The sequence below is a fragment of the Sturnira hondurensis genome, unplaced genomic scaffold (assembly GCF_014824575.4).
Source record: "Sturnira hondurensis isolate 20B ecotype Veracruz unplaced genomic scaffold, ASM1482457v3 Scaffold0017436, whole genome shotgun sequence".
Lineage (NCBI taxonomy): Eukaryota > Metazoa > Chordata > Mammalia > Chiroptera > Phyllostomidae > Sturnira > Sturnira hondurensis.
The window spans coordinates 11,857,462-11,871,547 of NW_028090067.1; the positions used below are offsets into that span (position 1 = coordinate 11,857,462).

General features: G+C 42.9%; 1 protein-coding gene across 2 annotated transcripts in view; it reads left to right on the forward strand.

Moving 5' to 3' along the window:
• Positions 1–1,355: 1,355 nt before the first annotated feature.
• POLR3B (RNA polymerase III subunit B) overlaps positions 1,356–14,086 on the forward strand; it is a 108,316-nt gene continuing 95,585 nt past the window's right edge. For both annotated transcript variants that reach the window (XM_037068093.1, XM_037068094.1), the window contains exons 1-7: positions 1,356–1,597; positions 5,307–5,339; positions 8,453–8,509; positions 8,594–8,658; positions 9,790–9,865; positions 12,353–12,453; positions 13,177–13,268. In XM_037068093.1, coding sequence (XP_036923988.1) covers positions 1,526–1,597; positions 5,307–5,339; positions 8,453–8,509; positions 8,594–8,658; positions 9,790–9,865; positions 12,353–12,453; positions 13,177–13,268 — 496 coding nt within the window. In that variant the 5' untranslated portion in view covers positions 1,356–1,525. The remainder of the gene's footprint in view (positions 1,598–5,306; positions 5,340–8,452; positions 8,510–8,593; positions 8,659–9,789; positions 9,866–12,352; positions 12,454–13,176; positions 13,269–14,086) is intronic.

Genomic DNA, 14,086 nt, shown 5'->3' on the forward strand with positions numbered 1-14,086 from the left:
TGAAATTAGGGATACCAAACTTTTGTTTTTTGTCGACTTGTGGTTTTAAAAAACTCTGTTCATGGTGACTTTTAAAAAATCTGTTCAGCCCTGAATAGCGTAGCTCAGTGGATTGAGCATGAGCTGTGAACCAAAGGGTTGCCAGTTCGATTCCCAGTCAGGACACATGCCTGGGTTACAGGCCAGGTGCCCAGTGGCGGGCAGGAGTGTGAGGCAACTGCACATTGACATCTCTCCCCCTTNGGCTTGTTTGCCAACTGTTCTCTTTCCCTATGGGACTTTTTTTCCCTATTGATTTGTATGAAGTCATTTGAAATTAGGGATACCAAACTTTTGTTTTTTGTCGACTTGTGGTTTTAAAAAACTCTGTTCATGGTGACTTTTAAAAAATCTGTTCAGCCCTGATTAGTGTAGCTCAGTGGATTGAGCATGAGCTGTGAACCAAAGGGTTGCCGGTTCGATTCCCAGTCAGGACACATGCCTGGGTTACAGGCCAGGTGTCCAGTGGCGGGCAGGAGTGTGAGGCAACTGCACATTGACATCTCTCCCCCTTTCTTTCTCCCTCCCTTCCCCTCTCTCTAAAAATAAAGTAAATAAAATCTTTTTAAAAAATCTGTTCAGAAAATTTAAAATTTTCATGGAATCATAAAATGAAAATTAGAATTATATTGCCGAACCTATGAATATTTCCCTTTACAATTTCTGTGTTGCTGTCCTTAAAGGCCCTCATCACCAGTGATGAATGCATTCACTTGCATTTTCTCCTAAAGTTTTGTTACCATTTACGTATTTTATTCTTATCGGATTATTTCGTGTAAATGGTTGATCAGCTGTTCCAACATCATTTATTGAATAACCCTTTTCATATTAAATTTCCCTACGTGCTGATATTTATTCCTGCCCCTTACTTCCAGTCCTGTCAGACTTGAACGGTGTCTTAATTACGGCCCTGTTGTACTCTGGTTCTCAAGTGAGTTACTGCCTCCTCGCTTTATGGTCATTTTAATAGTTGTATAATATTCTATCACATGCACACAACCATAGTTTTTTAACTAGTCACCTCCCCTACTTCTAGGCATTTGGTAAATTTCCTATTTTTCCATACTGTACAACATGTCGTTTTGGACTGAATTACATGAGTTTTCTGTCTTGGTGACTCAAATTGCGCAAATTATACGTTTACCTATTAGAGTTATTTTTTAAATTACAACCAATATGCTCTATTGGTCTCAATTACCGGATAACTGGCAATGAACCTGTCGTCTGGGCTTTAGGATAACTCGGGCGAGACCACGGAGCGACCCCAGGGGGCGCAGTTTCCCAGCTTCCCCTCCGCCACATCCGGGTTCCACCGCAGATTCCTGCTGGGAGCAGGCGGAACCTTTCTGTCGCGCCTTCAATCTTCCTGTGCGGTGGGGACCGTTTGGGCCACGCGCACCGCTCTCTACGGGTGCTGCAGTTTGCTTGAGGTGGCGCAGGCTGGTGTGTGGGGCTTTTGTTTATTAATTCCTTCGTCGTGAGCAGCATGGACGTGCTTGCGGAGGAGTTCGGGAACCTGACCCCAGAGCAGCTAGCTGCGCCGATACCGACTGTAGAGGTAAAGGCCGGACACACGGGGAACGGAAGGGGCCGGAACGCATCCCCGAGGAGGCGGTACCCTGAGAGCTCTCGCTGCCGAGCGGGCTGGGCTGTGGGCTCTGCGCATGCCCAGAACTTCGCGTAATGTCTTCCTCCGCACGAGGTTGGGGGCATTCTTTTCCCAAGCTAGCCAACGTGGGTGGGTGGGAGATGGTTTCTCCGTCGGACGCCGCGCGGGCCGAGCTTTCGGGTCGGACCCTTTCCAGCGTTCGTGAGCGTGGGCAAGATTGATTCTCGCGCCCACCTTTGCGGAGACATTCCATCTTCTTAGGCTAGTAGAGGACACTGAGGCCCAGGGAGCTTAGACCCCTTTTGTGAGGTTCCACAGCTGATCGTGGTGATAAAACAAATCGTCCCAATGCCAGGCTAGTAATCTTCCCTTTTAACCCGGAATTCAAGTTTGGACTGCAGGAGTATCTGAAACCCCTGAAAATTTGCTCAGAATTTTTCCTAGGTGTTAGCTGCGAAGTAGCACCTTAGGTTGCGACAGATGATCAGAAGTTAAGGGTACCTGCCCTCCAGTAAACAGCTGCCTGATGAAGTTCAGCTGTTGACGTAATTTTATTTTCTAGAAAGGCACGTGTTATTATTATAACCTCTTTGGGCCTCCGATTCTTCATTGGCATGGAATGGGGATTTGGAGCAATGAAGCTTGGAAAGACGGGAGCGATTTCAGGTAGAGAGAAGCAGACGCTTTGAAACCCGGTAGTTTCTGAGTACCCAAAGTGAGTGCTAGAGTGAAGAAGCGAAGAGAGATGAAAGGTGAAGGATAGGTATAGGTTCTGGTTTTGAAAGGTTTTGTTAGCTATCTGAGTGAGCCATGAGATGCTGTCCTGGTTTAAGCAAAGTGATATGATCAGTGAACTTTTGGGTCGTAGGGAATTCTTCATAATCATTTGGCCGGTGAATGAGATCAGTTTACTGTTATCAGCCCATCCGATCCAGTCTATGAGTGCCTGCGGTAAACAACACTGCTGATGATTGTCAGGCAATACTGGATTTTAACTCTTGAAAATTAATATTAAGAGCCAGCACTTAATGAGGACTTAGGATGTCCTAGGCTCTGTGTAACCCTAACATGCATTATGTTATTTAATTCTCTGAAATAAGTGCTATTTCCACCACATTTTTCCCATGAAGATTTCTGGGGCCCAGAGAGGTTAAGTAAGTAACCCAGCACCAGAGGCTGGTAAGTGGCTGATCTGGAACTTGGTGTCTGGCAGTCGAACTGGAGAGTCTTCCTCCTGAACTGCCAGCTGCACTGCTTCCCAGAGAGCTGGAGGAAGAAGCCCAAAGGATTGACACTTCTTGCCGGAATTTGCACAGCTGTGCAGGCACTAAAACCACAATTCCAGTCTCCTGACCCAGGAATGACAGTTCTTCCTGGCCCTGTGCATCCAGTCCACCATCCATCCCATCTTAAGGGTCCTGCCTACAAAATACGCTCCAGCCTGAAACATCACTCTGCTGTTCTCCAAGTCTGAATCGCTGTCATCTCTTACATCCTGGGCACCGAACTTCTTTCACTCCAATCTGTCTGCTCTGTGGCGAGAGCCATCAGCTTAAACACACAAATGCGATCGTGTTGCTCTGTTGGTTAAGTTTCTTCAATCTCTGCCCATTGCTTTAAGGGTAAAATCTAGTGTTTACTCTATTTATAAGGCCTTCCTCAGTCTGGCCACGGATAACCATCCCAGCGTCCCTCCCCCCACTGTTCTCCCTCACTGCCTGCCTCCCCTGAGATATTTCTACTCTTCTCATACAGTTCATTTTGATCTTTCTCTCATTCCTGTTTGTAGATTTATATGCAATAAAATGCAGGAGTACCAAGACTTCCACTGAATTTATTTTGACATTTACGTATTCCCAAATAATTACCACCCAATACAGTATATAGAATGTTTCCATCACCCCAGAAAGTTTGTTTTTCAGTCCGTCTCCACCTCTTATCTTTTGATTCCCCTTCCTTTCTTTTTTTGAAGACTTAATTTTATTTAGAGCTTTTTAGGTTCACAGTGAAATTTAGAGGAAAGTGCATAGATTACTTATATACCCCTTGCTCCCACTTCCCTTTTTTCTTTTTTTTAATCCTCACCTGAGGATGTGTTTATTGATTTTAAAAGGAGAGAGAGACATCGATTGGTTGCCTCCCATATGTGCCTTAACTGGCGTTCGAACCCACAACGTAGGTATGTGCCCTGCCTGGTAATTGAACCCACAACCTTTTGGTGTATGGGACGAGGCTTCAGCCAATTGAGGGACCCAGCCAGGGCACCTCCCTTTTTTCTTGAAAAATGTTTTTACTTTCTCCAGATTGTCTGCCTCCTTCCTTGGCCTCCTTTCTTCTTCCTAGTGCCCTTTGCTAGGTCTGTCTTTTGTTCCTCATCTCTAAATATTGGAATGTTCTTGGTGTTCTTCGTGGAACCCCTCTCCATCTACATTGCTCAGGCCGTCTCATCCATTACGTGACTGTAATTCCCATCCATTTGCTGACTTCTTCCTAATTTATATCTCCAGGCCACTCTCTTCCCGGGTTCCAGACTCATATTTGTTGTCTGTTTGACATCTCCACCTGAATGTCTAGTAGGTATCTCAGGAAACTTAGCATGCCCCTAGCCAAACTCCTCGTAACCCGTCACCCTTGAAAGCAGCTGCTCTGACAGCCTCCCCGCTTCCTTATCTCCATGCATGGCAACTCTAAGCTGTCAGTCTTGACTCCTCTTTCTCTCAGAGTGTCTGTCTAATCTACTATAAAGTCTTTTTGGCTTGAAGTTCACATTGTCTCCTAGCCAGCAGTTTTTCACTACCTGTACTGTTTCCAGCCTGGAGCACTGCAGTAAGCTCCTAAGTGACCTCCCTGCTTCTAACCTAGTCTGTTCTCAACCCAGCAGTTCAACCTGTTATTTTAAATGATCCAGTTAAAATGAGTCACAGGTTCATGTCACCCGTTCACAGCTTTCCAGTGCTGCTCATGTCAGAGTGGAAGTCAAAGGTTTTACAGTTGCTGCAATGTCTTCCATGATTCTTAGGCCCTTACTCAGAAACAGTGTATTCTTCAGACTCAGTTCTGCCCATTTGTCAGATTTCCCGTTTGCAGATTAGATGCCATTCATGAAGAGTCTTACCATGGTAGGCTACTTTCAACCCCTGCAAAATATGAATAGGAAGTCTCAGAAGAGAAGTGTGGCCGTTTACGGCGCTTTAATGTAGAAGGTGGGTGCCGCCTCCTGCCGTCCTGGGATGAGCTCTGATCACACATTCGGCAGAAAGTGGGAGAGAGGAAGAACTGGAGAGACCTGGCTCCCCCACCAGGCTCAGACTCGCTTTCCCTTTCTCAACTGAAAATCCACTTACTCCTGTAATGTCATGAGTATAAAATATAGTGCTTGGAGTCTTGACTCATCCAGAAGAAATTAAATTATGTTCTTTTTAAGAAATCTGTGGTCCATGTGTGTATATACATACAAGTGTATTTGTATGAACAGACACTTAAACGCACACACCTGTGTGATTTCCATAAAAGTGTTACCATGTAAAAATTGTTCTTTTAGTTTTGATTTACTTTCTTTCACTCATTGTGATAAAGTGAGTCATTTTTGGCAAACTAGAATAACTTATAAAAATACCATGGCTGCTAGCACACATCCTAACACTGTTTTTATTCACAGGAAAAATGGAGGCTGCTTCCAGCATTTTTAAAGGTAATGAACATTTAGTAATAATTAGTTTTATTTTTCTGATAAAAGTCAAGAAATCAGCCTTCTTTTTTAGATTAAATTTTTATCACCAACATGTTTTGACTGTGTACAACTGTGTACATCGCTAGGTTTGGGAAATACAAGGAGTTACAAAGCAGTGAATCCCTGCCTTTAAGGCGCAAGATGGGGGAATGGTAATCTAATTCTACAGACAGAAAGTAGTGTACGTTGCAGCACGGCAGATGAGTGATACAAACCAAAGTGCCGCTGGCAAAAGAGTGACGCCGCAGGTGGCCAGAGAGGGTCTCCCAAATAAGATGAGACATAAAGTGCATCGTAAGAAGAAAGGATTTAACTCAGCTGGAAGGCAGGTGCAGAGAGTATGGCTTTATCAAGGTGCCCGAGAGAAACCTGCACAGGGTGTGTAGGAGACCGCAGTCTGTCTCTCTCGTTGGAACGGATGAATGGATGCTCAGAGGAACCGTAGGCCAGTGAAGGGCTTCAATTCATTTTTAAAGAGCTTATGCTAAGAAGCAGGGCTTCCACAGTGAGACACTACTGGGCACCAACTAGGATACCGTAGTCAAAGAGAAAGATACTAAGTGTTGATATGGGTGTGGAGAAATTGGAACCCTCAGGCTCTGCTGGTGGGAACGTGAATTTTGCAGCCACTTTGGACAATAGCCTGGCAGTTACTCAAATGCTTAAACATAGGGCTGCCCTATGACCCAGCAATTCTTCTTGTAGGTAATTATGCCAGAGGCATGAAAACATATACCCCTGCAAAGAGTTGTGCACAAGTGTTCACAGTGGCATTATTTATAATAGCCTCCTAGTGGAAATAGCCTGAATGAGCATCAGCCAAGGGATGGACACATGGAGTGTAGGGTAGTCATGCAGTGGAATATTAGTCGGCAGTAAAGGTGAATTGAGTGCTGGTGCATACTGCAACCTGGGTACATCTTGAAAGCATTATGTTAAATGAAAGAATGGAGACCTGAAAAATGAGTAGAGTTTTGTCTGACTTAGTTCTCTGTTATAGGTAGAGGGGAGAGTACTGGGAAACAATGCTGCGGAAGCTGTCAAGTTCTCTGTTATAGGTAGAGGGGAGAGTACTGGGAAACGATGCTGCGGAAGCTGTCAGCGCTGCAAGGTTCTGATCAGATTTGAAAGCCATTTAAAAAATTCTGGCTGTTTTTCTAACAGCAAAGGGAAGCTGCTAAAGAATCTTTAAGTAGCGGTGTGACCAGAATGAAATAAAGTAGTATTAAGGTCAAAACATTTTTTATTATAATTTTTAAAAAATGAACTATACATAAGCAGAAGAGAAGAGATGGTATTTATGATTCAAAAATGAGGAGACAGTTGATGGCACCAAGTTAATTACTGCCACATTAATGGAGGCATAAGACAGTGGTTAGTTCAGTCAGTCAGTCTTTTGTTCTGTGTTTAAAATTGGAATTCCCCTTCACTCAGATCACCTTGAAATACATTTGTCTAAGAACAAAAGTATAAAGACTTTAATACATATCTGAAGGCTGCCGTGCTGTTCAGTGTAGGCTCACTGAAGCACGACTCAGAATATTAGGCTGGGAAGACAGCAGTGAAGAGGGACGGATGTGAATCTCGAGTGTGCTTGGTTTTGCACAAGCACTAGATGGGGTACACTTGACTTAATAGCATTGTGTTTGGTGAAGGTTAACATTACCTTTTGAGTTTTGGCCAGTGGTGTTGCCTTGTTTCTTTAATAGCAGTGGGGTAATAACTGGAGTGAGGGAGGTAGTAGCTTCTGTACACTGGCCAGACTGTCGAGAATGTCAGTGAGTTCAGGGTGCCTGTGTTAGGGGGCAACACTGGCAAATTGGACCACGTTCAGGAGCAGACTGAAGACTGCTGAGTGGTCTGGAAGGCACGCATGTGAGAAGTAGTTGAAAGGCCTGTTTAGCTTGGAAGTGAGAACGTGAAAGAGAGACGTGATAGCTAAATGTTCTAGAACAGGCATTTCTCTGGAAGAGGCTTAATCAAGTCCAAAGGGTGAGAAAGGTGGACCTCAGATCACTAAAAGGTTGGATTTTCTGCAACAATCAGGACTGCTTCAAAATATGGAACGGTTGGTGGTTTTGTACGCCAGTGCGATTCCTGAATAAGGCAGTGTAATAAAAGTGCTGTGATTATCCGTCAGGGAAATTCAAGAAGTGTTGAACTAATGATGTGTTTGAAGATTAATGTAAAGAAAGCACATACAGTCCTTTTAAATATTAAGATTTTGGGTTCTGTGTGTTAGTTATTTCGCTGTTTTACATGGTGGTACACAGCACTATCTTTGTGCAGTCGTTTCTGACTTCTGAGATGAAAGGGAAGTCGCTGCCAGCTGGCGTCTGCTCTTAGGTTCCCCAGTTCCACCCTGCTTTCAGTTTCCAGTGCAAGTATTTCCTTAGTGGAGACCCTTACTTTCCCCCTCATTCTTCTATAGAGTGATAGGGAAGGCCAGTTTGGATGCGTGAAAAGGTAGCAGAAAGACAAAAAAGTAAATGGGCATTGTTTTGAGGGTTGAAGAAATGATGCTCAACTGCTATATTTTTTTGAAAATTCTAAGTATGCAAGCCCTGGCTGGTGTAGCTCAGTGGATTGAGCACGGGCCTGCGAACTGAGGGATCGCGGTTCGATTCCCAGTCAGGGCACATGCCTGGGTTGCAGGCCAGTTCCCGGCAGGGGACCCACGAGAGGTGACCATATATAGATATTTCTCTCCTCCCCTTCCCTTCCCCTCTAGAGATAAATAAATAAAATCTTTTTAAAAACCCAGAAAATTCAAAGTATGCAGAGATAATCCTACCTTATATATTAGCTTATGGAGAATCATTAGGTATATTCAGAATATCCATGTCTTGCATTCCCAAAGCTTCTCAAGGAGGAAAATTTGAAAATGTTCTAGTAAGATGGAGGAGAAATGTAATGAAGACATGTAAATATAAAGTTTTGCTAAACAAAATTCATGGGTCTTTTTCTCACTTGGGTTTTGAGAAAAATTTGATGATCACCTATGATTAGAATCTATTGTATAATTTGCTAACCCACTTTTGTTGCTAATCTACTGTTTCCCGTTGTCTACATAGGTTAAAGGCCTTGTGAAGCAGCATATAGATTCATTCAACTATTTTATTAATGTAGAGGTAAGCGTCAGATCTTAGAGCTAGATGCAGCTAAGAATTAATTGGAGGCTAGAGTCTTTCTTAATGCTGCTCTTTCCGTCGCAGATAAAGAAGATCATGAAGGCCAATGAAAAGGTTACAAGTGATGCTGACCCCATGTGGTACCTAAAGTAAGGCGTCGGCTCCTCTGAATTGCTCTTGGTTACGTCTAACATTTTAAAAAGTGAATGTAGTTGTTATCTAAATTCCTTTTAATCTGTTTAGTAAGGTAACTGTCAAGTGTTCAATTTTTAATTGGTAAGCTAATTATAACATAGAGCATTATGATTAAGAAATTACTAGAACTGTTAGTTTAAAATTTTTAAAAATAATTTTAGACTTAAAGAAAAATTACAAAATAGTACAGTGTTCTTATTTTATCCTTCACCCAGCTTCTGCTAATACTAACATTTTACATTAACATAGCATAATTAACAAAACCTGGAAGTTAGCAATGATATAATACTATCAACAAATCCACAGATCTTATCGAAAGATCCTTTGATTTGGGTTCGTATGATGTTTATTTGTGATTCTATTGCCTTACACATTTTGGCCAGATCACGACAACATGCCCACTCAGTTTATTAGTGAAACATCAAATCATTCAGGTGACTCAGCCCCCTACAGCCCAAGTTTGGTGCCTACAACTTCTGGCTTTTCCCAAAACTAAAATCACTTTGAAGGGGAAGAGATTTCAGACCGTCAGTGAGATTCAAGAAAATATGAGAGGACAGCTGATGGTGATTCCAACGAAGGACTTTGCAGAGTGCTTTGAACAGTGGAAGAGACTCTGGGAGAACTGTATGAGGGCCCACGGTGCCTACTTTGAAGGGGCACCTGAAGCGCCATTGTCCAATGTTTCTTGCATCTTCTTCAATAAATTTCTTTTTCATAGTACGTGGCTGGATACTTTCTGGACAGACCTTGTATATTTTTTCTCTTAAATGAATTATAATATACTATAGATACTATAGATACTCTTTTGCACTTTGCTTTTTTCATTAAATATCAATTTTAGGGAGCTGTGTTTCTAGTAGTTTTGTAAAGCGATTTATGCTATTCTTTAAAAAGATAACTGATAGTATTTTCCCTCTTTCGTGAAGATGTATGTACTATCACTTTAAGAAGTTCTGCAGTTATACTTTTTAATTTGTCATCCTCAGCAAGATAAGCATTTGTCAAAGCATAACCCTGTATTTAGGGGGAAGCTATCTTGTTTGTTTACACGTTCTCTGGTGATGGAATGATTTGCTTTTCAGATACCTGAATATTTATGTCGGCCTTCCTGATGTCGAAGAGAGCTTCAACGTGACTAGACCAGTGTCTCCTCATGAGGTAGTTTTTAATCTTACTTTTTAATTGAGTTTGTTTGCTTTAACCCAAAGGGTCTGTGCCCTTAATATGTACTCTTAAAACGTGATTGAAAAACAGGTAAAGAAATCTCTTTGAGACATAACCAAAGTAAACAAGCACTTGTATAATACTGTACTCTATTGGGAAACAATTCTTTACTAGTTTGTCTTTTAATTTTGTTAACTTGCACTGTATATACCTGTGTCCTATTTACATTGTTGCTGAGCCTTTTAGTGGTGTGTCCCGTCTCCTCGCCGGCCACTTGTGCCTAGCGTGGTGCTGTCTGTTGCAGAGGGTGTCAGTGCATTTTCTGAGGGTCGGCAGGCATTGTGTCGGGGAGAGGAGACCGAGGGCTGGGCACTCGCTGTCTCTCGGATGAGATGGACGAGAAGGACTCTCAATGCCAGAGTTCCTACAGAGGGGCAGGCCTGCTGATTGGCTTTTGACAGATGCTGGGCTTCTCTTCAGAGTCTTTCACTGAGTATGCGGAATTGGGAATTGATTCAGTGAATAAATTGACTTTTGTGGATTTGTCTGACTTGTATTAACGTAGAGCTAAAATAGTGATTACGGAACATAGCACTGGAATCTTTATGAAACAACAGTTCAGGTGTTAGATTGTATGGTCGTTGCCTAAGGAAGGTTAAACAGGAAGTATGGACAGTAACCAGATAAGCTTTGGTACTACATAATCACCATGTATTGATCGAGTGTTTATTTTGTGTCTCAACATTGAGAGATACAAAAGAAATGAGGTGCATATCCTTCCTCAAGGAGTCCATACTCTTGTGGGGAGATTGATGTAACAAAACACGTGACCCGGGGACCCCAGGGGCTGCACACTCGGATGTCTGGAAGGATCGTGTAGGGAAGGTAAATGTGTGAAGCTGTCCTATGTAAGGAGTGGTGAGGACTGGCGGGTGCATGTGCCCCTGTTTGGCCCTCCCCTCCCTGTTCCCTTCTGCTAGGACTTCCCAAGTTTTTGAGAACTAGGCAGCCAATTAGCAGTTCGCAAGTCATCTAAACTATATCACTGAGTTTAGAGAAAAGAGAAGACAAAGTAGCTTGAAGTAGTTCAGGAAGGCTGAGTCCCCAATTGTCATTATAAGTATTCTTTCTGATGTTCAAAAACATAGGTATTGATGCGGTGAGGGTGAGGGGTGCAAAGATTTACTGGAGAGAGTTTGACTCTTGGAGAGATGGGGAGAGTGGGAGAGCAGGGGGGTGGGCAGTCACGGGACCCACAGCAGGACTCCAGGGTGCGGGCACCGCCGATCCCGCCAGCACAGCCTGCTGCCGTGATGAGAAAGGGGCGGGGGGCGGCGGAGGGGCCTGTTGGAGGTACTTGGGGAGCCTACAGAGGGGCTCCAAGTTTTACCCCATCTGTCGAATTTTTTTCCATTTGAAGGGATAAGTTTGTTAAAATCCACAAATGCTTGCCTACCATGGATATTACATTAGTCTTATTAATAAAAATGAGGTAATTATATATAGTACTCTGACTCAGGTACCATTTTAAAATATATATTTATACTTCTGGGAAGTAAAATGATTCTTATTGCCATTTACATTGGAGGAAATTGACATGAAGAAAGGGTACGGGAAACGTGAGCGGCAGAACCAGGGTCTGAGCACAGGCGGTGGAGTCCGTACTCTGCACCACCGCGCCGCCCACCTTTGGTCTGGCCTGAGGGAGGAGGCTTGGTCTAATTAAACATAATGTAACAGTTTCTACTGGTCAACTGTAGGAACATCTCATATTTTTACATCCTAAGCACTGTTTTAAAGGCTAGAAAAAAGTTTAATTATTTGGTTTAGTAGAAGTCAGAGAGATGATCCAGCATCATCAATTGTAAGGTGGATGATCAGAGAAACTCGTTTTGAGACTACAAGCCACCAGATGACCATCGATTTAATGGGGAAGTCATTGCATGAGGCTAGAGAGGTTTCCTCTGTCTGATCATGGCTCAGGCAGGACTACGTTTTGTGAGCTACATCAAATTAAAGATTATAGGAACAGTTATGACCATCACTTGTTAAGGAATTTTATGGTGTAGGTTTGTTTATTTGGAGAATAAAAGGAAGTATTAAACTGTTTAGTTTGTGTGTGTGTCTGTGTGTACTTAAATTGTCATTATACTGGTTAACCGTTTTGAAGAAGCCAGCCATGAAGATGTGGGAGCAGACTGGTGGCGGCATCAGATCAGCGAGAAGAAAATCAGTGCCAGACTTACTGTTCCATTTCTGGGCTGGCGGGGCGGGCATGCTGTGGTGAGGTCTGGATCTGTAGCTGCCGGCATTCCCCTGGAGGGGAAAGTAGGCTTGTAAGTCCCAGTGCCCTAAGGTCGCGTATGTAACAGCTCAGTGTTCCAAGGGCAGGTCCAAGTTCTACTAGAGAAAGAGCTCTTTGGGGCTGTCAGGACCCTTTCTTTTCCTGAGAGGAGCTGTGACTGTCTGCATCTATTTCAGTGCCGCCTGCGGGACATGACGTACTCTGCCCCCATCACAGTGGATATTGAGTACACCCGAGGCAGCCAGAGGATCATCCGCAATGCTTTACCCATCGGCAGGTGAGAGCTGATGTTGGAATTGGAGCCGCACCACCTGCGTTTCCGCCCTCTGAGGCGGCCTTGAGCAACTAAAGTTCTCTGCCCCATTTCCTCATGGGGAGAACGTGGGAAGTGGCGCCTAGTTCGTGGGCTGTTATCCGGATCCGGGTGTCCGTAGATACGAAGCACTTAGAAACTCCAAAGCACTTAGAAACTCCGGTAGCGTGGGCCTGCGGGTGGTGACTGCCCTCTGACTCTGCTCTTCCCCGACTCTTTCACACTGTCCATATCTCTTTTTGGAAATACATTTTCAGTAATTTCTGCAGATCTCTTTCCTGTTCAGTAATTCTGTCCTCGGCAGTGTCAAATCTGTGATTTAGGCGGTTCATAGACATTTAAATTAATGCTTACATTTTTACATTTTTCATTTCTAGAAGTTTAGCTTAGTTCTCTTTCAAAACTGCCTAGTTTTGATAGTCCGTTTCTCACACTTGAATTCATTGTGCTGTGTCTACATACCTAATAAGAGTCACTTTGTTTACCACGAGCGAAGGCTGCTGCCATTTCCGACTTTCAGGAAAGCCTGTCTGCACAGTTTTCCGTAACTCATTCCTCTACCTTCTACAGTGTGCTGAAGATGAGTGTAAACCTCTTAGAGACGATACGGTGCACAGTTCGCATTCTTGTACCTTTGTGCCAGTGACAATATTTACGTGATGTTTCCTTTTGTTTTCTTTTAAACAGAATGCCCATAATGCTTCGTAGTTCAAACTGTGTTCTTACAGGGAAAACACCCGCAGAATTTGCCAAACTGAATGAGTGTCCTTTAGATCCAGGTATGTGTGACTTTTTGGATTAGCCCCCTCCTTGTTTTTGTTTTTATGCTGCTGTTTTTTAGCATTTTTCCTTAAAACCACACCACCTTTCTGCTTTATAATGAACTTTGATAAAACTTTGTTCATGAAACATCCAGAAACATGGTTCCATCTTTATTCTGTTAGTCCATATTTCTGAGAGATACACTCTTTCCTTTTCTCTTTCAAGTTGTAAACTTTAATACCCCGAGTTCTGATTATTGCTATGGTTTGTTGATCTTTTCTTTGTCTCTTAGCTCAATGGTAACGCTCTTTTGGTGTACTTAAAAATTCAAAACTAATCTCATAAAGTTACTTGTGTAGCTAGTCTGAAAATACTCAAACATCTCATTTCAGGCTTTTAAAAACACAGTAACAAGGCAAAAAATAAGTCTTCTGTTTAAAAAATTTTAATAACTTTCTTTACTTGTTTTTAGTCAGTTTGTGTTACAAAGTTTCAAGCTTAGCACTTAACAGAAAGTTTCTTTTAATTCCTTCACTCACATTTCAGACTGACTCAATTTATAGTTGCTTTAACCTACTTTCTTCAAAGTGGCGTTGGTGTAGAGGCCCGGGAGGTTCTGGGGGGAGGTTACCAAGGAGTGTGACTTTTAGACCGCAGCAAAACGGTGCAGAAGTCAAGTGTGGTGCCCTGGTTTTGCTTACATTCCGAAGGTAAAATGAAGTCTTACTTTATTCCCTCTGAGTTTTGTGCAAAAATATATGTGATAAATGTTTTGTGAGTTTTATTAAGTATAGAATATCACAGAAACCTAGTCTACCATTATCACTGATTTGTT